The sequence below is a fragment of the Manacus candei genome, unplaced genomic scaffold (assembly GCF_025592945.1).
Source record: "Manacus candei isolate 608988 ecotype Guabito, Panama unplaced genomic scaffold, ASM2559294v1 h1tg000014l, whole genome shotgun sequence".
NCBI classification, from domain to species: Eukaryota; Metazoa; Chordata; class Aves; order Passeriformes; family Pipridae; genus Manacus; species Manacus candei.
In genome coordinates this window covers 4,144,209-4,170,978 of record NW_026138062.1, presented here as the reverse complement: position 1 = coordinate 4,170,978, position 26,770 = coordinate 4,144,209, and the positions used below count along the sequence as shown (strand labels likewise).

The 26,770-nt window shown below is 39.9% G+C and overlaps 1 protein-coding gene across 2 annotated transcripts in view; it reads left to right on the top strand.

The window, feature by feature from the left end:
- Positions 1-1,026: 1,026 nt before the first annotated feature.
- The window catches only part of DNAJC3 (DnaJ heat shock protein family (Hsp40) member C3), a 29,460-nt gene continuing 3,716 nt past the window's right edge, over positions 1,027-26,770 (top strand). The window contains exons 1-9 of one of the 2 annotated variants that reach the window (XM_051780615.1): positions 1,027-1,212; positions 6,974-7,084; positions 9,600-9,724; positions 10,842-10,916; positions 19,500-19,652; positions 20,964-21,145; positions 22,851-22,970; positions 24,710-24,815; positions 24,918-25,038. In XM_051780615.1, coding sequence (XP_051636575.1) covers positions 1,131-1,212; positions 6,974-7,084; positions 9,600-9,724; positions 10,842-10,916; positions 19,500-19,652; positions 20,964-21,145; positions 22,851-22,970; positions 24,710-24,815; positions 24,918-25,038 — 1,075 coding nt within the window. In that variant the 5' untranslated portion in view covers positions 1,027-1,130. Of the gene's footprint in view, positions 1,213-1,618; positions 1,781-6,973; positions 7,085-9,599; positions 9,725-10,841; positions 10,917-19,499; positions 19,653-20,963; positions 21,146-22,850; positions 22,971-24,709; positions 24,816-24,917; positions 25,039-26,770 lie in introns of those variants that run through there. The other variant, XM_051780616.1, reaches the window with a different exon arrangement.

Genomic DNA, 26,770 nt, shown 5'->3' with positions numbered 1-26,770 from the left:
GACTCAAGACGCCAGCACGGGGACCTGTGGCGCCTTTGCATCAGGCAGAGCATCGCCAGCTGGTCCAGGGAGGTGCCTTTGCATCAGGCAAAGCATCACCAGCTTGTCCCACTCTGCTCTGCACTGGTGTGGCCTCACCTTGAATATTGTGTGCGGTTTTGGGCACCACAATGTAAGAAAGATATTAAGCTATTAGGGAGTGTCCAAAGGAGGGCAATGAAGATGGTGAAGGGCCTTGAGGAGAAGCTGTATGAGGTAGTGGCTGAGGTTACTTGACCTGTTCAGCCTAGAGGAGATTGAGGGGAGATCTCATTGCAGTTACAACTTCCTTATGAGGGGAAGAGGAGGAGCAGGCACTGATCTCTTCTCTGAAGTGACCAGTCACAGGACCTAAGGGAATGGCCTGAAGTTGTGTCGGGGGGGGGTTTAGGTTGGATATTAGGAAAAGATTCTTCCCCAGAGGGTGGTTACGCACTGGAACAGGCTCCCCAGGGAAGTGGTCCCAGCACCAAGCCTGACAGAGTTCACGAAGCATTCGGACAATACTCTTGGGTACGTGGTGTGATTCTTGCGGATGGTCCTGTGTGGGGCAGAAGTTGGACTCTGTAGTCCTTGTGAGTCCCTTTCAACTCAGGAAATTCTGTGATAAGGCAAGATTGTTTCGTAATCCCGTTCTCATTCTCCATAACTCTCGGAGCAAATTGTTAACTGTTCTGACTCTCGAGATGTCAGCATCGGCAGGGTGCGGGTGGGCAAAGAGACAGGAGATGAAATGCAGAGGCAGACAGGCACACTGCGACCGGGTGCCTCTCTCTGCGGGCGGCCTGGGGCGGCGCCGCCACCCTCTCTGCTCAGGGTACGTCGCCGTGGGCGGCGCCGAAGCCGCCATCTCTACGGCGGGCACCGCCATCTTTGCACCGGGCACGGCGCCCGGGCGGGGCCGGGCCGGGTCGGGCGCGCTCGCGCAGCTCCATCACGTCCGGCGGCGGGCCCAAGGCAGGGGCGGGCACGCGCGGCGCGGCCAATCAGCGTCGCCCACGACCCTCCCCGCTGGAGGCGCAGCCGGCGGTCGGTCGGGCCGGGCCCGGAGCCGCCACTGTCGGGACCGGGCGGCAGCCGAGCGGGAGGAGATGGTGTCCCCCGGCGCCTCCGCCGGGCGGCTGGGCTCCGCGCTGCCCTTCCTGCTCGTGCTCCTCGACCTGCAGTACCAGGGTGAGCGCCGGGCGGGAGTCACTGAGGGGGCAGCGGAGGGAGCCCCGGCCCGGCCTAGCCCGGGGGCCGTGTGGCTCCGGGGGCTGTGCCGCCCCTCCGCCCGCGGCCTGCCGGGCCTGGGACAGGCCGCGGCTCGGCCCGCGGCTGTGCCAGCTGGGGGCTGCTCGTCCTGCCTCCGCTCCTCCTGCCAGGCTGTCAGTCGGGCCGTGCGGTGTCCGCCATGGCGGCGGGGCACACACACCCCTCCGGCCGTGGGACGGGGGAAGTGTTTAGAGAAAGGGTGTGAGGAGGGAGGTACAGCGCTGCCACCTCATCAGTCGGGGCGGTGGCGGAGGGTGCGTAATGAGGGCACCGCCGCTGCCAGTGAGCTGCTGGGGTTAATCGGAGTTCTTGGTGGTGCGGCTTGACGTGGCTCGCTGTGTGTGTTCGCTTCGCTTTCCCGGGATTGCTCATGGATGGGGTGAGGCTACCGACAGCCACTGTGCGCCCTCGGGATGCCGTGGTGTCTTCGGGTGCTGGGGAGGGACAGCATCGGCCGTTCCGTGCTGTCCGTGAATGTCTCACTCCGGTATGGATTTCGTTTAGTTCCAAGTTCAGAGGTTTTTCCAGTGGCCCTCCTCGGCCACAGCCGGTATTAGTGCCACACGTACAGATTCGCTGAGGCTTCTGACAGTTGTGTTGCATTTGTTCCTGATTGTGTTTTGTTGTTATGGTTTCTGTTGTTCCTTTATTTTTTTCCCCCCTCTCACCATTAGTATTTGAGGTTCAGCTTATCTGCACTTCGTGCGGGTTGTTTACTCTCAGAGTATGCTGTCAGCAACACCTGTGTAGCCAGAATTTTTTCACAGGTTTCTGTTCAATTTCTAACTCGGTTATACAATAGTGTTTGTTGTCAGAGTTTCACCTGAGGGACGTTCTTTAACTGGCAGTGGCAGATGAAGTGGAACTAAAGGTATCAATAGTCAGAATAAGTCTGTGGGCTGAAGGCTAACATTAAATATTCAGTTGATACACCAAATTAAAGAATAGTTCAGCTGACCGGGTGGCAACAGGAACATACTGTGGCAGATACTCTGTCTTATAAGACTACATACTGTGGTGTCAAATTGCCTTTTTTTTTAATACGCATTCTAGTGGTGTTAGAAGACAAGCAATAACTTTTGTCAAAGTATACTTTTCTTTTCCCCCTGAGATTTTGACAGTGGTGCTCCTGCTAGGATTCTTTTATTTAGAGTTGCCAACCTATTTGAAGTATGTGATTTAATGGCTATTTGGACTTATAAAGTCACATTGCCTAATTTGGGGGACATTTTCTTAACTTCAGTTAATAAAGATGTAGACTTCAGTAACAGAATGAGAAGTGGTGATTCTGGATCTTGTTTACTAAACTACCCTCTTAGTTCATGAGTTCATTTTTCCAGAATGTGTATTTAGAGAACTTAGGGGAGGGGGGCTTACATTATTTAAGTATCTAGATTCCCCCCCCCCCCCCCAATATTACTCATCTTCGAGCTCAAAGATGAGTTCATATTCACATCTAAATTTGTATCTTAATGTTTTTATAATAGAAGTCTGCCTTGTGTCATCTGAGTCATGAATCTGTGGAAGAATCATTCTGTATTAACTTTGTATCTTACAATTGTGTCTATTTATATCTGGCTGGAAAATGCACCAAAAAGGTTTTAGAATACTTGGTGATTGTGACAGGTCGCTGTTGTACTCCCTGAGTTCCACCTGTTCAAATACCCGGACTTGTGCTGGATTTGACGCAGATCCTCTCTTGGGAAGATCCATTCTTCGAGGCTGTTTGTCCACACTAATCACAACAAAAAGAGGCTGCTAAGGAGGACAGAGGAGTGTTGTTCACTTTCGCCCTCTCCTTCCTGGCAGTAGAAGAAAGGAAATGTAATATGGGGAAGAATAAATGGGCTCTGAGTGTATAGAGCTCAGTTCGTTACTGTTGGACCACAAGCATCAAGTGTTTCTTTTCCTCCCCCCACCGTGTGTTTCAGCCCTGAGTTCGGGAGCTTTTTTTTTAACTCGCTCCAAATAGCAAAGGCTACTTGGGGGCGGGGCTTTTTGTTTGCCACTCTCAGCTATATTTACCGACTTGCTTTGCAAACAGAAGGAATAAAAACTTGATGGGTGGAAGTTACAGTGGCTCAGCTGGATACTCTGAGACTCTGTGAACCTCAGAAGTATTGCTTCTGAAACTGTGGTTGCTTGTCCATATCTTACTTTGTTCAGTGTTGTGCTTGAAAACCATACTTGCAGACATACATAAATTAAAGCCTAAACCTGTTTAAAAATAACAGCGAACTTAAGACCGGTTGTGCTAAACACAGGGTCATTCTGATCAAAAAACTTTGCAAAAGACAAGATGAGACAATCATTAAGCTCCTCTATGTAAGAAAAAAGGTTTAGATGAGTGTAGTTAAGATTAGTGACATATGCGCTTCTTCTTTGCCTTTGAAACAACTTTTTCTCTTACAGAGTAGGAATTAATTCTGTTTATTTTCATAGTCTTGTTACTCAGCTTAGGAACAAGATTTAAAAAAAAAGGCGGAAATTTTATGGAGGAGGAAAAAGAGGAGTATGTAGATAAACGTAACATCTTGAAACTCTTCTCGGGTTGCAGGGCTTCCTTGAGTTTTTACACTGCGGATGTGACCGATTATATGAGGATATGGTTGAAGTTTGTGTACTTAGGTACCTACATATTAGCACCAATTATTCTAATAAAACAGAAATCCTACCAGGAAGTTACAATTTGTTTGAAGTGAGTGCATTTATCTGGAAAAACAGGTTACCTGCACCTGCTTATGTTCCCTGTGCCTTCTAACTGTTGTCCCGTGAGTTGTCAGGGCTGGTACCAGTTATCTGGGAATAGTTTGGGGTTTTGTGTTTGATTGGGTATTTTGGTGTTTGTGGGTTTTGGGGGTTTTTTTTGACTCTTTCACTCTTGCAGCAGTACCAGGACTACAGACCCTGAATTTATCCAGAATATCTGACTTGATTTGACAGCTGGGTCTCCTGTGTGTGGTCATCTGAGGCCCTTGGTGAATAGATAACAATTAGTCAGGCTTTAGAAATCATATTCAAATTAAAATATTTGGAAGTTTTAAAAATAAATATTATGCTTGCATGTCTGTTGTGTAAATTTAGTTTCTTGCTGGAGCATACAGAGCTTCTTCAGCTGGGCCCTTGGTATCCAGCTCACCAATGACTGTGTATCTGTTGGAAAAAGCTCTGTGGGGTGGATTTGGTTTTTTTGCTCTGACTGAACTTTAGTTTTTAGACTCATTCCTAGACCACACAGTGAATAGGTACCCAAATAGTTGCACAGAATCTGAGTCCTTGGACTCCTGTGCTTATGTTATCAGTTTTCAGATGTCTGTTGTGGGCTGGTTTAGTTAGAGCAGTTGTTTGCCTACAGCCAGACAACGAATAAGCAATAGATTTCTGTGAATAAGCAGCCCAACTATCAGGTCAGCATACAGTGTTCCTGAGTAGTTACAGTAAATGTCACTTTTCATCATGATTAGGCTGATGGTACAGGTTGCTTCTGGAGATTGACACATCAGTTTATGATGTTCAGCTATTTGCAGTGCCAAGGTTTAATGTATGTCAAGTATAATTAGTCTTGTTCTGCAGGGAACCTACAGTCCTTCACAATTTGCCTTCTTTATTTATGTTACTCCTGCTTTTATTGTTTACTTGTTTGCCACTGTGGTCACCCGTCCCATTTCTTTTATTAATTGCCCTCAGTATTCTCACAGAAAAAGACATCTCTCCTGCCTAAAGGATTATGTAACTGTCGAACTGTACTGAACATAATGTGTTTGAAAGACACCAAATTGTGTAGGTGCAGCTTATTGTGGAAAAATATATTCTTGGACCTACCCTGGTGTGACTAAATGGGAAACAAGGACACTCCTTCAGATGCTTGAAACTGTTTTGAGTTCTTTTGTTGTGTTGATTTTTTTCTCCAATGCGTGCTTTTATCATTTTAGAGGACACTGGACTACTTGATCAAACCTAGAGAAGCAGCAAAACGGGCAAGGAAGAATGTCCTTCTAAAAATTGGATGTTTATATAAAAACTTCCTGGAAAAATTTTTTGTGTGGAAAAAAAATTACTGTCCATTATCAGTGGAGCTATTTGTATTGTATTCAGAGCTATACATACCTAGAATTTATTTTAAAATATGTCATTTAATAAGATCCTCAAATTGTCTATATGATAAATAATTGTTATTTTAATGTCATCTACTTAAACAAAAAAGTATTCACTGGAAATTTGGGGCTTATTTCATAAAGTAGTTTCCATTAATTAAAAAAAGGAATTTGTTTGCTGTTATTGTTCTAAAACAATTTATCTGAAGCCCTTGAGTCCAGTTTGCTGAATTATTATCAATCTGTTAGTAGACAAAGCTTTGTCTAGTGGATATGTGGGGTATTTTATTCACTTTAGTATAGACAACTCCATGATTTTCTTATGGAATTAAAGGAATTATGAAACTGTATTAAGGAGTGGGAAAGAAAATTAAATTAAGATCCCAGGTGTTGTGAACTCCTGGGTCTAAAATCTTGATGACTTGGTGATCAGAAATTACTGTTTTTTCATTACAAATACTTTGTTGTTTAATTACCTTTCAGTGTGAGAAATTTGGATATCAGTGTAGTATAATGCTTTTATTCAACCTGTGAGAAACAGCTTCCAAGTGTGACTACGTTTTCATATTTAAAATTAATTCAAATGCCTATCTGAATTAGCTCAATACAAAACCTGAGTGAAATAAATTATGAATCACTGGGTTTTAATGTAATATGCTTATTCAGGATTCCAGTGTATTCCCTTGCTTAAATTTAGGCATTAGGAAAAGGAAACTACTGGTAGTGTAAAAGTTTTAATAGTCACAAGCTGGTAGGTAATTTGTAGTGAAATTCTGCCCTCATCTGAAGACTGCTGGAAGCAGGACCAATGAAAAACCTGTTGCTGAATTGATGTATGTACAGCATGGACCTGCACTCAGCTGTTCATTTCTTAACAGTAGTCTTTTGCTGTTGGTTGAGCAGCAGCAATTTATTAGCTTTAAACTGAAACTGGCACTTCCAAGAATTACTACCTTAGTATGATTTTCATGCTACTGGTTAAATGAAAAGGGAGTGAGAATTTTTAATTATTTTTGTCAAAACTTCGCTCTGGAAGTGCGAGCTATGAAGATGAGACAAAAGTGCAATAGGTGAGAAGCCGGTCTCTAAGTAGCTAACAGTTCTCAGTTAAGTACTGACATAACATCACGGTCATGAAATTTAACTTAGCCTTTGTATATTTGTTCTCTGTGAGTTATGAGTACTTTTCCAGGTTCCTCTGAGGTTGAAAGCCAGCACAGAAATGTAGTTGGTCAAACTGTATTTGTAGTTGATGTAAAAATCTTGATGTGCAAAAGTGTATTACTGAATATATAGACAGGAGTAGAAATGCGTATTTGGTGACTTGTCACAATGTGGTGCTTTATGATGTTTTATCTAGTTTGACACATCCTTATTTGGACATGCTATGAGCTTAGTAGGCTGCAGGTTGCTTTACAGAACCACAGAATCAAGTAGTTTGGAAAAGACCACTCAGATAATCGAAAGTACAGGAAGATGTGACTTCTGCCTCCATTTCAATAATTTGTTAGATGTTTTATCACTGTGTTTGTTTGGTATAATCAAACTGGTCATTCCAAACCTTGATCTTTTTGTTTTTCTTTAAGGAGCTGAGTGTGGAATAAATGCAGAAGTAGAAAAACAACTTGAAATGGGAAAGAAATTATTGGCTGCAGGACAGCTAGCAGATGCTTTATCTCACTTTCATGCAGCTATAGGTATGTATCTCAGGGAATGACTCTTGCACTGAAATACCTTTGGGTGGGTTTTTTTGCTTCATTAAGTATCCTGCTTTCTTACAAATTGCATTCCATGAGTCATAGAAATTGGGGCACCCTTATGCAGCAGTTTGGACAGGAGCCAACAGAGATGCAGTAGAATACTTATCCTTTGGTTTTGATAAAAGAAAAATTAACTACATCATACATAAACACGAAGTCACTGCTGTTCTGCAAGTGAGCTGTATGAAAGGAATTATAATTGATTCTGATATCTTTTAATGAGGTATTCCCTGTGTATCTAATGCCATCACGATGAGGTTTTATATCTATGACATTTTTCAAAGTATGTCTTTGAAAGGCTGACTTCCATCCAAGTCTGTAAAAAAATTAATGTTTAGAATAGTCTTTCTCCCTTTTTATTTTTTCTTAATTAAATCTTGAAGTGTGTGATACCTCAGTGAAACTGGTGCTACAAGTTTGAGATCAACTTCCTTTATATAAGGGAGTGGAGGGGACAACTTCCTTTTTTTCTGTGTTGTGGAAGCTCCCCATTCCAAGAGGCATTCTATTACTCCTTTTGTTTGTGTGTTGCTGCCAAAGCATTTCTGTGGGATCTGCATTACAGCGTGGTTTACTTACTCCTTTACTATTGGTCGGGAAGATTTAACTTGGATTTGGTGAGAAGTCCAGTGGAGGCTGTGGCCGTGCAGTTGCTGGTGGTGGTGCAGAGGCAGCAGTGGTATGAGGTGGGAGGAACAGTGAGGTGCCTGCAGGTGAAACCCTCTGCTTTGCCAACTGTGCTTGAGCAGCTTGTAGAACTATGGTGTAACCACTTCAGTTGTGACCTTGATGGGATTCTTAGTTGGATGCTAATTTGAGCCTGATTGCCTAATTTTCATCAGACTACTACTTCTTCGTGTTTTGCCTCTTTGAAAAGATTTTAAGCATGATTTGCCAACTGTGCTTGTAGAAGGGGCATGAATTCTTTTTTATCTGTACTACAGGATTGAAGGCTGTGAGGTACATAGATCTCTTTGTCTTGCCTCAACCAGCCTGTTTTTGTTTTTTGCAAACTTCTGAAATAGAAGAAAGCTACTGTCCATATTATCTTTCTTCAGTTGAATTTGCAACTCTTTCTTTAATCCCATCAAGTTGATGGCTTATAACTTCTCTCTGGGTGTCAGCTGGTGTTCATTGCTGTTACTGGGGTACTGAGGCAAAACTATCTATCTGGTGCTTTTCTCTGTTAGCTTTTTCCTATCTTTCATCTTTGTGTATTAATAAAGTTCCTTAATTTCAATTGTTGATTTGTAGTTGTAGCCTACAGAGATGTATGTGAATTTATTTGATGCCCATAATCCTGGCAAGGTGGCATGCAGTGTGGGAGTTATTAAACTTGAACCCTGGAGATTAGCATTTCCACAGCCAAGACATTGTAGAGCAAGAGTGCAGATATCTTTTCCAGTGAGAACTGAACTAGTGGTTTGGTAATGGAGATGGCCAGCTATGAAACTCGGTTGCTAACCATACGATTTTTGGCAATGCTATTTCTTTCATTTATTTGAAAATTCAACTTAACCTCAGATGAAGTGAGGAAGAAAAATGCTTCATATGGATGTTCTTGTGCACAAATTCTGGGTTGATTATTATGTTTTTAATAGTACAGTAAAAAGTTTCCTGTCTTTTACTGCATATGATTGGTTGGGTGGTTTAAGTTACTTTTCCTTGAGAGCCTACAGTAACTGTTACCTTTTTGTTTGAAATACCTGCATAGAGAAGAATGTTAAGAAAATTGTTTTTGGTTTCAGAGACTGAGGTTTGCCTCCTGTACGGGTGTATGTGTATGTGCTACCCTAGAGAGAGTTAAAATTGCTGGATCTTGGAATTTTGACCAGAAGACAACATAGAGTGTATGGGCCCTGCAGTTAGCCTTTAGGCTTTGATAAGGCTTATGCATTTGTGTGCTGATGAGAGGGGGTGTTGGTGCCCATTTTATTATTCGAGAAAGAAGTTGCTGCTATTTCAGTGGATGATAGAAAGAGTTTGTGTCTGTGATGGCGTTGGACTAACGTACTCGTTATTTTCTTGCATCCTATTTGGTGATCAAGGACTGGGCTGGAAAATGATGAATTAACGTGCTTTCACATGTAGGCCTACAGCTGGAGGTGAAGGGTTAGTATGTAGTGGCTGTTCTGTGCAAAGCTAAAAAAACATGTACATATTTAACCTCCAGTGCTCTCAATTATGTGGCATTTACTGTGTTTCTGTAATCTTTATTGTTACATTATCAAACTGCATAGAAAATACTGCTTGGATAATGTTACAAATGCTGTGTCTTAATAAATACCATTGTTTCCAGTGGCTTAAAAGTAAGTTAATATATTTTTAGTCATTACAATTTCGCTGTACATGAAGAAAGCGAAACTGAAGAAAGATAATATGGACAGTAGCTTTCTTCTATTTCAGAAGTTGCTTTAAGATAGTATTCTGATTATTGTTTGTTCATTTGCAGAAGGAGACTCTGATAACTACATTGCTTATTACAGAAGAGCCACAGTGTACTTAGCCATGGGCAAATCTAAAGCTGCAATTCGTGATTTAAGTAAAGTGGTTGAATTAAAGCAGGATTTCACATCAGTAAGTATTACTGGAATTGAAGAAGAATCAAGTGTAAAAAAAAACAAACCTGCTTCAAAGAAGGTTGGGGGTTTTTTGTCAGATTTTGCTCAACAGGAATAGAGAATACACTCTGAAGGCTTTAAATAGGATAAAATAATAGTGGTGTATGTGCTTTAATTTGCAGCTATGCTGAGTACAGTCTAGCCAGTTATTTGAACAACTAGTAGTTTATTAAGTACATGTTCTTCATGGATTTTTGCTAAACTCTTCCGTTTTCTCACTTGTGGTTATTCTTCTCTTTGTCACCAAGGCTGTGCCATCTGGGTCAGGGAGAAGAGAGCACACAGTTTTCTCTTTTTTTTCTGTCTTAATCAGCATTTGATTTGAGAGATCTCTTCTCCACAGGAACTGTCCTAATCTCACTGCCTTCCTATGGGATTGTTGCAGGTTCTGATTACCTTACTCCTTTCTCACTTGTGCCTACTGTATATGGAGGCTGCCTCACTACTTGGAGAGTGATGCTGGAGTCCTCTCTGTCTGATTCTGTCATCTGCCTTTTCCATGGGCAGTGGCATGTCCTGTATAGTTTACAATGAAGAAGCAAATGTTAAATTCATTGTTGTAAGAAAACATCCTATCATAAATCAAAGCCTTATAAATAAATAACTTGTCTTTGCACATTGTTTCTATTATTCTGAATTTAGTGGAAGAATTAAATGTGGTAATTATTTATTGTTTATTATTTATGCTATTTTCTTAATCTGTAAGCAGTTATAATCAGGAAAGTGATGTAAAGTCAACATTCACTTTTGTTTGCGCAAGTCTTCAAATGAGTTCTTTCCATGAGTTGCAGGTGCTCATAAAAACTGTGACTGCTTTTTGTCCCTCAAAAACAAAGTATTGCTCTGGTGCAGAACAATACTTTACCATTAAAGAGGCCTTATAAAAACATTGTTAAATGTAGAAGACAAAGAATGGGTGTTGTGATCTCTATTTCAGCTTGTTAGCTGTACTAAAATCAAACTTCTTTTTTCCTGCTGAAGGAAACTGAAGTTTTGTACTTTCAAACTTGTGTTCATACTTTGCTGAATTCCTGTTTGTAAATCAAAAGAAATTATCTGATGTTTCATTTCAGGCAAGATTACAGAGGGGACACTTACTGCTTAAGCAAGGAAAATTTGATGAAGCAGAGGATGACTTTAAAAACGTGGTAAGCTGGAAACCTAAGTTGAACTACATCACTGCTTTCAAGGTTGGATTCTGAGCCAAGGTCATATCTCAGCTCTGATGCTCTATGGTATATATGGTATGCATGCCTGGATTTGTCTTTCCTGCTCTTTAAAGCGGTAGCTAAGCTACCTGGTATGAATAAATGACCAGTAAAGTTGCAGTGTAGTGATGAGGATGAAATCGAGTGTTGACTGAAACAATGTAGCATTTCGAAAAGTCTTCTTTGTGTGTACTTGACTCTTCACGATCTCTGCTTGATGACAGCTGTACTAGGGAGCAATCTTCATTCATAAACTCACTTGGACTGTTTATAGTTTCGATGGGTGTTTTTTAGCCCTACACTGCACAAGTAAACTGATCTAACCCCAGGAGAAAGGTCCTTAAGAGAATGTGAAGCTTGATTTCCTCTCTATTGCACAAAATTCATGTAAATATGAGTATAAATAAGATTAATTCTTATTCTTGCTTATTCTTCAATAGTTTCTAGTTTGAACAGCTGTCTCTTATGCCAAAATAAATAGAATTTGCAGGTGTAACTAGTGCCATCATGTTAACTTTCCTTGAAGAGTGTGGTGGAGAAAGTAGTTGTGTGTTGCAGGTTGCAGATGTTTAATGGAAATCCTGTTAGTGAACGTGGATGACAAACCCGGAGTGGTTATCCCATATGCTCTACAGGACAGTTGGGAGGAGTGGCTCTTGCAGGAGGCAGTCTGTGTTTGTAGCAGAGCTGCAGTAGCTTATTCTGAAATTTATGTAGCAATGGCTCCTCCAGCTGCTGCTGCTTCCCCTGTGAGTTTCTTAGGAGTGTGTGGTCTGATAGCAGTGCAACCCTGCTGATTGCAAATGTGGGAGAGCGTCGTTGAGCTCTGGGTAACTGAGGACACAGTTGCTGCAGTAGCAATTGTGAATTTGTGTGTGTGTGTATCTCTTTGCAGTTCCTGTTCTGTGAAATATTGCTTAATGCTGCGTGTGGAATTGTTTCTTCAGTCAACTGCCAAGTATCTTTCCCTTTTGCCAAACTAGCTGCAAAAATTTAGATTGCTGCCTTTGGTCAGTCAAATAATTTCAGTCCTCAGGCTTTAAATCTGAAGTGGAACAGAGTTTCTTCTCAGAAGCTGGCTTAAGAAGATACCATATTGGTTCTAAATCTTACTTCCAGCTTCCTTTGTTCTGTGAACAGCATTGCCCATGTACTTAGAGAACTGGCAAGTGGTCTCTTTTGAAGAACACAATTCTCAGTTAAGTACAGTATATTCAAGAAAAATGAGCCAATATTAAAGTAATCATTTGTAATAGTTTAATTTATTCATATGAGGAGGAGATTAGATTACACTACATACCTTGAATCTTTTAAGAAGAATACCTATTTCTTTGAAAGGTTTCCCTTTTTTTCTTCTAAATTTTTTTAGGTAGTCAGACTGCTTATTCTACCAGTTCTCTGCATCTCTAAAATATGTGGTATACTCTGTCAGTATGTTTCCATATAAATATGAAATTGCATTTAATCTCAAGAGGAGAGGAAATTAGTCACAATGCTGTGAAGTGTGTTGATATTCTGTGGTCCTTTGGGTTTTGTTTTTTGTAAATGAGAGGGGAGGAGAGAAGGAAGAAGGTGTTAGGTATTGAATAGCTTTCTAAATGATTTCAAGACTTGAATCCAGACCCTCTCTTTTCTACCAAGAGCAGTAGGGGTCTTATTTTAAGTCAGTGGTCAAAAGCTGAAAGGACTAAGTTGTACCTTGAAATGAAAGTTCCATCTGCTACTAAAAGATATGATGCAAAAAAATGCCAGTGGGATCTGAAGCTAGAGTTTAGTTGTAGACTTGGCCACCTAAAATAGTGTGTTTTTCATGTGAACAGAGCATACAGTGTATGATTCTGCTTCTTAACTGAATAAATGTAGGTCAGGATCTGAACAGCCCTCTAGCCTCTCACTGTGTTGGCTGGTTATCAGCTAATTAGAATGCTCTCATTCTGGGTGAGCATGTAGCTCGTCAGCAAACTTTGGTGTCCAAATCTGGAGGTAAATTGGAGATGTACTTGGGCCATCCCACATTAGTAGTGCATGGGGTCTAAATCTGCAGTCAAGTGTAACTCAGTAGGAATGCAGCAGCCTGGTCATATGTTTGAGTTTGCAGAAGATGAGTGTCATGGAAAGATTGGGTGGAAATGCTGTATTTAAAAACTGAAACAATCTTTTACTCTATCCATCCTCCTCACTGAAAGGAAAGGCTTAATTTGAAGGAAAACAACCTACTTTCTGTAATGTGTAGGGTTTCAGGATGTCACCCAGAATAGGTGAGCCTGAGAATGTCATATGCTTACAGAAAAGAACTGCAAGGTGTTAAATGTGAGAGTTTTTACCTTCAGTTGTAATATTTCTTTCCTGAGGCAATAGTTGTGTAGATGGGATGGGCTTTCTCCTGGTAATGCCATCCACCTTTGAAGTAGATTGTATACCCTTGAATAATAGTGGATCTGTTATCTCTTACATGATTTCACACAAGAGATTGTTTGGATCAGGTGTTGATTTAAAGGGAATAGTAGATCAGACTTTAAAATATTCCCCACTCTTGAACTGGAGAAACTGGGTCAGAGTGTGGAATCTAAGAAGACTAATTTTACTTGGACTGCTCAAGGACAGATGTGTAGGAGTGATATGGTTTGTAGTTCCCTGTAGGATGCTTGCATTAAGAGTAAGTGTCCCAATGTTGCTTTCTGTGCCTACCAAAACTGCAAGGTGACTGATATAATGAGCCATCCTTAAAATGCTGTTTTCTCTTAGCATATTCCAGAAATCTGTTGAATCCCAGTGGAGACACTGAAAAGCTTTTTTTTCTTCCTATCCCTTCTCTTTGAGTTACACTCCTTAAAAGGGATCTCAGCAGTTCAGGAGATGCAGTCATTTTTGAGGGAGAGAAAAAGCAAGAAACATTCAACCCATCTAAATGGAGGGGAGGATGACAGGTAAACTTTCTCAGCTTGTAGGACCAGTGGTTTTGTGTAGAGCTTAAAAAAATCATCAAAACTATTCTTTACGTGTAATAGTAAAACTATCCTAGTGAAAAGAAAAAAAATCATATCCTCAAATGGTTTCTATAAAGTTTCATAGTATATGGAAAAAGTTTCATGGTGAGCACCCTAAACTTCTTTAAACTTAAATGATTGCTAAGCAGAGTGGTTTCTCTGTATACTCCTGCCCTCTATGTTGTGTCAGTACTGGCTGTCTTGTGATGCAGTGCCAGTGTGAGAGCAGGCAGTGGGAATGCCTGACTGGAAAGGATGCAGTATTCCTTTTTGGGAGCAGAGCCGCTTGAGACTCCAGCCTTCATGTGTTATTTTTAGATTGTCTTTTTTATACCCTACTCTGTCCTTCCTGTTGGCTGAATTTAATCATGAGGTTTGGATAGAGGGTGAGATTCAGACATGCCTTCTCATATTAAGCAGTACTGCATTTCTAGAAACCTCTCCTTTTGCCCAACAAATGCACCAAGCTGATGGAATTCTTTACACAGACCACATTTTACACATGAAAAAAGGATTAAGTAGAACTCCTTCAGTGATTTTTAGAAAGCTGTGCTCATGCTGTATGAATAGTATTTGTTTCTCTACTGTAACTTTCTTGAGTGTTCATGTGGTTTAATATCAAGTTCTTTCTGGTTCAGTTAGGAGTTTCTGAGTAATAGAAGTCAATAGGACAGATCTGTGGGCACATCGGCAGTTATGTCAAGCAATTAAAGCCCTGGAATGTTTAGTTTATCTGTAAAAATGTGATTTTTACTAAAAATAAAAGGAATATTGGTGTGCTTTGGTTGATGGAAGGCCTTCTGGAAAGGTGACAAAAGCGATGCAAATCCTGGCGGCCCTGTGTGTTGTCTGTGACTATGCTTGTGTTCTAGAGAAAATGACAAGCCTTTGAGTAGCTGAATTCTGTAGAATGAACAAAAGTAGAATAGAACTTCTGTCTAGTCTATTGGAAAGTGTGGAAAGGACTGTCTCTTTTAAATTCTAGTCTTTGTTAAGACTGACTGTAACATTCGTAGTTGCAGTTTGTTGCAATAAATACTGTATATTGAGGTGTCCTAAATAAGCAATTCTGTCTGCCTTAAAAGAACAATCACTTCAGAGCTGGAAACTGAAGGCACATCTTCCAACTCCACTAGATGTCAGCCAAGACCAAGTGTCTGAGCTCGGTACATCTGCAAATTGCATTCTAGTCTAGAGAAGCCCTTGACTCTGGCAAAATACACTGGACAATTGTTTTCCATGGTTGGTTGGTATGTGTAATAATACTGTTTTGGATGTAGGTGGGAGAGACCATCTTAAGGCACTGTAAGGTAACATGATTTCAGTTGCTAGGCAAATTTGGGTTGGGTATTCGCAGCTCTCTTAACCACGTCAAAGTGGTTAGAGAAACATTAGATGTTCCCAAATATATCCCTCTGTGGTACTGTGATTATCTGTAGCTTCCTGGTTAAAGAATAAAAGGTATTTAAGTTATCCTTGCATTTTTTTCCTTCTGTCTATCATTATAGCTGTGTTACTTAATATGGTATTAGTGCAGGGCTTTCCTTTGTGCACTGTGAGTGTGTGATGTCTTGATCTTAGATACAAACCATGGAGGTTCCTTCAGTTCCCCTCAGAATGTTTTTCACAAGATTATTTGATTTCATGGTCTGTGTGTTTAGGTTTGAAAAGCAAGAACATAAAACAGCTTTAGAAGTGTAGAGATATGTCTGTGTTAGTGGCACTGGACCACTGTAAGCAAGGTATAGGAACAGAGTGTCTGTAACATTTGGGAGTTGTAAAAATAATTTTTTTTTCAAACAACAGTGTTGAAGTTTTTTGAGTTGACAGTTTCTGTTTATAAGATGAACTGCCTATATATCTTTAATCTGTGCTCTTTGAGAGTATGGTTTTTGAGGTTATGGTTTTGGTTTTTTTCCCCTCAAAGTGGTTGTAACTCTTCTTCATTAGAGTTCTTGTACAAAGTCCCCAGCTTTTCCCTGTATCGTTAATGGGCCATTACAAAGGAAGTTGTAGGACTATGTAGCTGGAAAGCAGGAGAGGTTATGGTAAACCACTGAATTTGCTTAGCCATGTTTTGTAACTTTTCCCTATGCTTCTGAAAAAAACATCCTGAAGCAAAGGGTTCTTAGCAAACTTCATAAGCAGCAGTTACTTGTTCCAAGTGATTTCCGGTTTAAGTGTTCTGTTTTGGGGGATCCTTTTTTTAGCATGCTAACAGACAGTGCTGTAAAGCCTTGTTAAATTAAAAGCATATTGCTGATCCAGAAAGCATAATGGTAAGATATATGTATGTGCAACACATTGTGATATGCTAATTAATTCAAACAGGCATATGGCATCTTCAGGATAGCAGCATCCAACACACAAAGTGCAGATGGATCCTGGGTAGTTTAGCATTGGTCTTGCTTCAGTGTTTTGTCACTGCTGATATACTGGTTTGGCTGTGTCAATGTCCTTCTATTAACATTTTTCTGAAGTAGTGCTGCGTTGTATTTTTATGTTGCCTTGTGTGTGCTGGTGCAACCTCTGTGTGGTTAGAAAGGTCATTGCTGGACTTGGGAAATACAATAAGGGATGATAGATTTGATGTGGTGGGGGTGTCATGTTGCTTCTTGAAAACCAATCAGCATGAATTGTTTAGCTTGTTAAAATACTTTTTCCATCAGAAAACTTTTAAATCTTGATATTTAACTGCAAGTGCAAGACTGTCTACTTGGAGTAGAAATGATCCTTAGAGAGGATCTTGCAAAAGGATAATGATCTTGCAAAAAAAAAAAAAAATAAATGCTGGGTTTCATGAACTGAACTTCTAATACCTTTTCCTACTGTCCTGGGTGCAGCAAGGTAATGTTGCAAAGTTTTGAGTCAATCCTTGAGGGAAAATTCTGGACAAAGCTAATTTCATCACCGAGAGTAACAGAGAAAAACACATGCAAATGCTGTTACCACTCAACTTGATAAATTGAGTGAGGATGATGATTTTCTTACCTTCAGTCTTGCTTACTTGAAGGGGGGAAAGTGGGGTTTTGCTTACGCTAGGGTTTGTTTCTCCCCTGTACTGAGGTAAGGCTATAAAATAAAGCAGCACACATAGTAGTAAATCTGTGATAGACAATTACTTACAGTAACAAAGCCGTTCCTGTGTACTTTACTTTCTGTAAAGGAATTAGGCACAGGGTTGGTGGAGGGAGTAGAGTGAACGAAAGCTGATGTTAACACACGGCTAGTTCTTGTTGCTGCAAGTTAAACTGCAACTACTTTAGTGTTGTAATCTAAATGTAGTAAACCTCAAAGAGAGCAAAGGATACTGTGCTGAGAACAGCTCAGTGGTAGCAGTGTGCTTGTCCTGCAGAACTGAGCAGAGCACAGCCCCTGGCTTTGTGCTTTCAGGCTGCTGGTGAAGCATGCAGAGGAGTGTTAGGTTTGCCTTAGACCTGTATTAAATTCATCTGAAGAGTTTTCTCAATACCTAGCTCCTTTCTTGGGCATCTAGCACACTTAGTGCAGGCAGTTGTTCTGATTTGTTACCCCCAAACTTACTATTTCACAGAAAAAGGAGATTTAAATGTGATTCATTATTGGTAGTGATGTGACAGTCCTGTGATCATAGTGCAGAAAGACACAAATGCTTGATGGATTTAGTCTGAATGATAGCCTGAAAAATTTTCCTTACTTTGTTAACTGGACATTTTGTACTACCTAGAATTATCTAGGATGTTTCACTCAAATGGTCTTTATTACTGTTGGCCTTGTCTGCATGATTGTAACATTGCTTTTCATATTCCACTGACCTTTTCTCCAAATAAGTTACATGAAACATACTGTGTGTCTAAGATGTGCAATGTTATTGTGAGATAAGTTTAAATGGAAGTGTAAAGCTCATCCATAGCAAAAGCTCTTAATTTTTAAGAAGAAAATGCTGAGAAATTGAGGGAGAAATCAAACAAGTCAGCTGGAACTGAAGAGCTCACAACTTCAGAGAATTTTGTAGACTTGGTACTTTTAAAATTACAGGTGCAGAAATTTGCCTCTATTACAACCTCTAGATTTTGGGGTAAAAGTGGATGCATAGCATCAAGGATTTATAAGCAGAGTTCTAACCAGAAAAAAAGCCTCTTTGAGACTTGTATTAGGAATCAGCTTACAAAGAAGAAAACTCTTTGATCAAATTCATCTTCTCTTGCTGACGGACAGTGTAGGGAATAAAGGAGAACTTTTGGGTCTAAGTACAACTTGTTTCATTTTACCTGGCAAGAATCAACTACCTAAGGTTCAAAAAGACTTAAAATGAAGAATTGAAGACAAAGTGTGTGAGCTGTGCATGCTTTTGATGTTGCATTTAGGCTCTTTCCTTTCATATACTTAAATGTTAGAACCAGGGGAAGTTATGTTAAAGGACTTCTGAGGGCTGAAGTTGAATTACATTAGAGACATAAGCACAAAATATGAGTGTTTCAAGAACTTAGTGGTGGAAAAAAAGGGAAGAGGCCACTTTGAGATAAATGAGGAAAGAAAAAAGTACTGGATGTCTTTGAGGACTCAGTCACTTTAGACAACATTCTGTGTATAGAATGCAAGATAGTGCAAGTTTTGAGTTTAAAACAAACAACAAAAAATGAAGTCATACTGATCTGTCCCTTTTAAAACTTTGGAAGTCGTTCTGATCAGCAACAAGTATGAAGCAGTGCTTTGTTCAAGCTACACTAATCCTACAAATTACTTCCTGGCTTTGCAAAGAGAATGGCTGAGATTCCTTCTGGCCTATATTTATCTTCCTGGGTGACACCAAAGTTGCCTGTGAGATTGTTTTTTTTTCTTTGAAAATTTAAAGCTGTTTAAACAAATGAAGACAAATACCATATAACCCCTTCTGCTTGCTCAGAGAGAGGGGTTTGAGAATTGAGAATCCTTGTAGACAAAATTTTAGACTTGTTTAAAGCTAGAAGAAAGGTGCATAAACACTCAGCTGATCCCAGCTGAGGCTTTCTCCCAGCTGTAGCCTCTTAACTTGCTGCTGTAACCACTCTTTGGGGCGAAAATGTCAAGAAACATAGCTTTACAGTAATATTATCTGAGACATGTTTCATTTGTTTCTGTCATGAATTTATAAATGTGTTTTGTGCTTAAAGTGAGAGATGCAATTTATGCCATGTGATTATACTGTCTGCTGATGCTGAGGAATCCAGTGTTTAATAACTGTCTGCAGAGAGGTGAATTAGGCTACATTCGAGAGGTGCTCAACTTCCATGGGTGATGAAGGGGCAGTGACTGTTGCATGTGGTATGTCCAGTGGTAAATGATCAAGCATGGTGAGGGAGAGGAATCGGATTTCTTTAACTTCTGACATCTTGTATTGGAGCTCAGAATGTCTTCCTTTTTTCTCAAGTTTAGAGGTAGGAACACTTCCAGTGGAATTTTGAAACTAATTTTGCTTTATTTGAAGCTTTAGTCAGTTCTCCATGATATGACTGTTAATGGGACAAAGAGATCCTTGAACAAGCATTTCAGTCTCTCTCTTTGTTAATGTTTGCAGCTCAAATCCAATCCTAGCAATAATGAGGAAAAAGAAGCCCAGACTCAGCTGACAAAATCTGATGAGCTGCAACGCCTGCATTCACAAGCACTGTCTGCTTACCAGCAAGAGGATTATGAAGCCGCTATTTCTCTTCTTGATGAAATCTTGGCAGTAAGTGTTAAGTAAAATTGTCCTGAGAAAGGAAAGTAAGAGCTTCTCTCTGACATCTGTGTGTTTTTGTTTAATAACTTCTTCACTGATGTGAAAACACTTGGTGTAACTGGTTTAGTTTTGCTGAGCACTGTGACTCCGTAAGGAAGTTAGGGAGTGGAGAAGGCTGAGCACTAGCTGCAGAAAAAGTCAAAATAATAGTTTTGTAGTTTGGGTTAAAGATACAACTTCAGCCAAACTTCTGTTATAGATAGCTTTATTGGTTATACTTTCCTATTTTCCCACAGTTTGGTGTTTGGGGAAGCTGGGAAAAAATTTGTTCTGAAATCAATGAAGTTTTGCCAAATACAGGAGGTGTAGGTTTTTTCGTCTGGATTTTCATTGCCAATATTCTGACAGTTTTTGTCTTGAGAAAATAAAGTAACAAAAGATAGAAAAAACCCCACAAAGTTAAAAATGTTTATAGCTAGCTCAGTTTTCAACTTGTTCCTTAAGTATCTCTATTTGTTGAATGTATTAGTATAGGTAGTCTGATAGTGTATGTGTAAATAACTCAGTGGTGTGGGCATTTTGTGTGTCATATAGAAATATGCAATAAAAAGCAGTTAACTGCTATGACTCTTCACATACAAATTAGCATTGTTAACTTGGAATTTAAAACATTGGAGCTTTTGGTGAAGAAACTGCTAAAGTGTGGGAATTTGTCTATGGGTGGGGAATGGGGAAAAGCAGAAAAGCCTCCTCCTGAAATGATAGTTTACAAAAAACTGATAAGACACAGAATTAGTTCTCTAAACCAAATTTTGGTGGGCAGTTCCTTTTGAGTAATTATTTTTTCCCTACTGTTACATTATTACCTTTCTGTATTTTTAAAATCTGAACACTAAGGTCAAATTTTGTGGAGCTGCATCTTACCCATGGGCTTCTTCCTAGAGGACAACTGACAGCTTGGTCCTTGCTGTTCATTACCTCTTTTCTTTTGGGAAGATATAATAATTTATGATTCCGATATCCTTTCCTGGAGGCTCAACAGACTGTCTTAGTTTAAGTAGTGCCAGTAGATTTAATTCATCTCCCTGCATGAGCTCATTGAATCATTTACAAAATTTGCAGGCCTTTGTTTTCGATTTGGGCAGGTGCATCACAGCATCCACCAGGAAGCAGAGATGCTAATTTCTTGATCTCTGCATGCAACTTGAACCTTATGCTATTGCAGTTGGCAAAGTGAAATTAAATGGGATTTTTGTTTTGGGAAGGAAAAGAAGTGAAGTGTTATGGACCAAAACCAAGCTTTAATTTTGATTTCTTAAGGTTTGTGTTTGGGATGCAGAGCTACGGGAACTTCGAGCAGAGTGTTATATAAAGGAAGGGGAACCAAGCAAAGCTATTAGTGACTTGAAAGCTGCTGCCAAATTAAAGAATGATAATACTGAAGCCTTCTATAAAATCAGCAGAATATATTATCAGCTGGGGGACCATGAATTATCACTCAGGTAATTTTACTATTTGCTGTAATAATTACAATTGACAGAAAATGTAATTATATAGGTCATGATAAACCATGAAATATCTGTATTGTGTGAGTTTTGGATGTAGTAGCAGCTGTGGTCTGGATCTGATAAAGGAAGCTCCTTTCTAGAAGCTAAGAACAGGCAGTGAAGACACCATGCTTATGCTTGGCAGACCAGCCATCGATGGTTCCAGGCATCTTCTTTGCTAAAGTAGAAGCCAGAGTGCATGTCCGTCGGAGTCGCTTGCAAGTACTGTCTTCATTGTATTTCTCCATCCTAGATGGAAGTGCTACTCTAAACTTGCTTTGGTGGAGCCTTTTTTTTAACCTTGAACCTCTATTCAAGTGAAGTTTACAATGCAAACAAAAATGTATGCATTAAGGTTACAGACTTAAGAATAAATAAAAAATCCAGGAGCACCCAGCTATGAAGAGCCAGGGGTCCTGAGCTTTTGGTCTTTCATTCCTGCAGACAGTGTCCAGCATTTTGGATGACTTTTTGATAGTGTCCTACTCTTTTATTCATATTGAGTTATGTTTAAGGTCTTACTCCCATATGTCCCTTGTCAATCTGGCAGATAACTGCCCTTGCCCAATCTGAACTGTTAGGTTTTTACTCTGTGCCTGGCTGGACAGATGGTGTAATCCTCCTGTTTGCCCAGGAGCGGTTTCTGTGGCAATCATAATCTCAGATGCGCTACCTTCATCTCCAGACTCCTTCCAGTATGGTTTCTGCCACAGAATGTCTTCAATAAGAGATGAAGAGAACTGAAAAAGCCTGACTTTCTTTTCTCGGCTAATTGATGGAAACTGCATGTGATGGATTGTAATGGCAAAAATTCATTTTTTAGCTGGGCAATTGGTTTGCATTACACATCCCCTTTCTAGACTATACTTAGTCTTGGGAGCTCATAGGTCACTTCTGTGGTGAGTTTTGGTAGCTGGACATCACTTTGCATAGTGATTTCAAGAATAGATTTTTGATTTTTAAAAGTACAGTTAAGAGCACTGTTGAAGAACGTAATGGAAACAGAATTGAAGGGGTAATAATGAAGAGTTCCTTCATTCTTATCTAATACCTTTATTTTATTTTTTTCGCATCATAAGATATATTAAGAGTTCAGTAGCTCTTGGACTCGCTGGATGCTTACTTTTGTCTTTGGCATTCTCTGGGTTTCTTTTTCTTACCTTTACAGGCCTAGTGATTTTCAAATACTGAGATTTTTTTGTGTGTCCTTAGGAACAAAATCAGATTTTGTGATCTCTTTCTGAAAATAACACTGTGGTTGTGCGGTGATGACTGTACTTTTTTTTAAACATTTGACAATTTGGAGAGGTATCTGCCCTAATCAGAATCTTATTAAAGAGCAGTCTTCACAACGAAAAGTCAGGCTCAGGCTTGGCTGGGATTCCATGTATCACATGTAACACTTAATCTTTTGCATATTTGACAACAGAGAATAATTAAAACCCAAATCAGACAAATAACCCTCTTATGTTCTGGAAGACTTTTTGTTGATGTCTCACTTTAAAGTAATTTTTTGGATGAGGAGAGAGATTGTGTAAAGAAGTCAGCTGTTGTTGTGGACAGCTTGTATATGTTGCATTGTGTCTCTAGTTAAAATTTCATAATATGTGGTGACGTATTTTATTTTTTTTTTACCTTCTCCTTACCTCCCTGTGAAAAGTGAAGTCCGGGAGTGTCTGAAACTGGACCAAGATCATAAGCAGTGTTTCTCTCTCTATAAGCAAGTAAAGAAACTCAATAAGCAGATTGAGTCAGCAGAGGAATTCATCAGAGGAGGCAGGTAAGTATTCACTCCTATATTTGAAAAAAAAAAAAAAAGAAAAAAAAACTACTATGGAGGCACGAACTTATTGATTGAGGAACTGATTAAGTGATGCTTTTTGCATCTGTCAGTTGAAGTGGATAACTGAGCACAGCTCTCAAATTACAATTAAAATAAATATTGACTCGCATAGCGACAATCCTGTTCTGATTCCTTCCAATGCCACTGTCTTCTCTTTGCATACTGAACTTCTTTCTGCAGCAGGTAGTAAGACCAAGATAGGGATAATAGTTTTCAGCTCTCATATATTATTACTCAGAACTGATGAGGCCACACCTGGAGTGCCAGAGAGATGAAACTACTGAGAAAGTCCAACAAAATCCCACTAAAATGATGGAGGGACTGCAAGGAAAGGCTGAGATGACTGGGACTGTTTGAGCCTTTTCTGCTACAGGGTCATCTCATCAAAATACCTGAAGGGAGGGTGCAAAGAGGGCAGAGCCAGGCTCTGATCAGTGATGCCCTGTATAAGAATCAGGCCAATGGGTGCAAACTGAAACAAGAAATTCCCTTTGAACATAGTGAAATGCTTTCTACTACCCCCTCGTTTGCAGTCATGCAGGTTGCCCAGGGAGATTGTAGAGTCTCCCTGTTTTGGAGTTATTAAAAAACTGTTTGGACACTCCTGGGCAGCCTGCTGTAGGTGGCCCTGCATGAGCAGTGGGGTTGGACCAGATGACTTCCAGAAGTCCCTTCCAATCTCAGCTATTCTGTGATTAAAGGACCACATCTCTAGACTAAAACTCCCTAATAACTCTGCAGTGCCTTGATAGCAAAAATGGATCTGACTGATGGGCTTTTTTTTTTTTTCATGCTTCTGTATTCTTCTACTTCTTGCTTTACTTCAGTTTTTCATGTTCTCAAGCGCATGACATCCAGCTGTAAGGAGCTCTCACAAATCATTAGACATTGTCAAGGTGGTGTTTTAAAATGAAATATATCAGGAACGTGAATAAGCACAACTGAGGCCAATTTGATTAAGCTGTCAGTCTGTTTGGACTCTCTTCACTTAATCCAGTATCAGTCCTGTTTCAGGGAATCTTCTGAGAGCTTGAATTTCTCTAGCTTGTATAGCAACCCATGGGTTCAATCACTCTCTTGCCTTTTTAGGTAAATGTTCTAATCCATTTCTTGCTCAAACCATGCAACTTTAGCATTTTTGAGACCTTTGCAGCAAAAAAACATTTTACTGTGTGACTTGTGGAGAAGGAGAAAACAACGACCTAATTCAAGCTGGCCTAAAGAGCTTTTTTGTAGCTATAGAATAGGTGGTACCTTTTGTAGTGTGCAGATAGTACAGTGCTTGCAGTAAGACTCCAGACTTGGTCCATCTCAGATATTGGAGAGGGAGATGCTTATTTTTAGGTGTAGAAGGGCTTGTTGGACAGGAGGCACATCTAGAGACTGTTGTCTGTGCGTGGTGAGGGATGGTAGTTACTGTCTTCTGCAAAAGCCTGCCAAGGCTAGTGCCAGCTCTTCTGTCTCATAGCACAGAAAAGGGAATGGGGATGTAATTCTTGAAATGGCTGCAAATTTTCTTCATACTATTGTCTTACACCTCATCTTTAAGGCTCTTAAAGTTAAGGTACATTGCTAGGAGGATGTGAAAATCTGTGAATTTCAAGATTTGTAAATAAATTGCAACACCCTGAGATAGTGATCACGTTTCATGATATTTTGCTTTATGATTTAAACAGGTATGAAGATGCTATCAGTAAATATGAATCTGTAATGAAAACTGAGCCAGAAGTCCCAGTTTATGCTACTCGTGCCAAAGAAAGAATCTGTCACTGCTTATCAAAGGTAATTCTGATTATTCTCCCTCTGTAAATTTCTTTAAGACAAACAAACAGCAAACAAACCCCCCACAACTACGTGAATTTTGTTTTACTTTCGTTTCTCTAGAATCAGCAGTCTACAGAAGCCATAAAACTTTGTACAGAAGTTCTGCAACTGGAACCAACCAACGTGAATGCTCTGAAAGACAGAGCAGAAGCTTATTTGCTGGAAGACCTGTATGAAGAAGGTACAGTTGTATGCAGTTGACACATACTTTTTTGTGGACATTTAAAATGCACTCAGTGTTTCAAAGGCTTTTTTTTAACATGCACTTTGATTCTACACTATACTGTCATCCTTAATTAACACTGGTAGTTGCAGATTTACAGAAATATCATGTTTTATATAATCAGCAATGTCAGACAAATGTGTTTAGAGGTAAAAGGTAATTATAGTTCAGTTGATGTAAATCCTTTTTAGGACTGCAATTTTAACGTCTTGAGATGGCAGCACAAAAATAATACTGTTCTATTCCCTGGCATGTGTTGTGGGCAGAGGAAGTTAATGGCCATTGCTTCACCTCTGCAGATCTCTGTAGTGCTGCTGAAAGCAGTAAACTGACTCTATTCCTGAGGCTGCATTTTCCATACAGGCTTTTTGTAAAATGCATACTATTACACAGAGTCATAGAAACAACTTCTAGGATTATCAAGTCCAGTAACCCAGAACTGCCAAGTCCACCACTGCACCATGTTCCCTAGTGCCACATGTACATGTCTTTTAAAAACCTCCAGGGGTGCTGACTCAACTCTTGCAAATTAGAGGAAAGAAAAGTTTTATAGGTTCTACATAAATGCAGGGAGCCAGCTTGGTCTTGTGCTGGAGCAAATGCCTCCATATTATAGGATATAAGGAAACAGAGAGAGGACATACCTGGGATCTGGGAGAGCTGGTGCCTGCTGAGTTTGGCCTAGCCTCATTCCAAGTGAACCACCATGCTAGAGTGGAACTGTGCTTTGTCAGATCCCTGTTCTTTAGCATGTCCCATGCTTCCTCCTGCCCTTGACAGTAGTGAGGTGGCTGTAGTTCCTCTCTGCTTTCCAGCAGAGCCTCCATCAACAGTATTACAGCCCATTAACGTTAGTCTGCCTGAAGGTGTCTTCATTTATCCTTCAGTTTTAACTGATGTAAAATGATCGCTGATTCCTCTTTGCTAGAGAGAACAGTAGAGCAATTAAAATTGTGATCTCATATTTAAAGGGGCATACTGATTCTTCCCTCAAAAAGTTTTCAAGCTAGAGGCAGCTATTTTCATGTTAAAGATAGGAAATTTCAAAGATAATGTGATTCAGAACTTTGAAGGCGATTATTGCTAAATGTTCAAGATGCACTTTGGTATGTATAGCTGAGTTAATCAAATGGTTTTAATTACTTTATAATCACATGAGATCCAGGGTTTGTCTACAGCAACAGATGTGTAATGACTCCCTTTCTGGCATACCTCATAAGTACAGAAGTCTATCTGTCTAAAGCACAAGTTTTGTTGAAGGAAAAAAAGCTGCCTTGCTGTTTCAAAATTGATCAAGATATACTAATTTTTTTTCTTTTTTTTTTTTTTAATTTTTAATTTTTTAATTTATTTTTTTATTTCCCCCCCCACTTCTACTTTAGAGGTTTCAGTAAGAGCGTAACTGGTTCTTTTATTTCTCTAACAGTCTTGGCATGGGTGTAGGTTGTCTGCAGTTACTCATGTTTGATAACTTGGCCATTAATGCACATGCAGAATTGATCTCGGTCTCTTTTAAAAATGCAGGCAAGATTCCAAAGCCAGCAGAGTTGTCTAGAGTTACGGTGTGATTACCTTTTGAGAGGTTGTGAAGAGTCTTGTATTGAAAGAAGGAGAGTTAGATTTGACTGAAGTATTTAAATTGAAAGTGACACTGGAAACTAGTTGTTCCTTTTATGTCGTGGAACAGGAT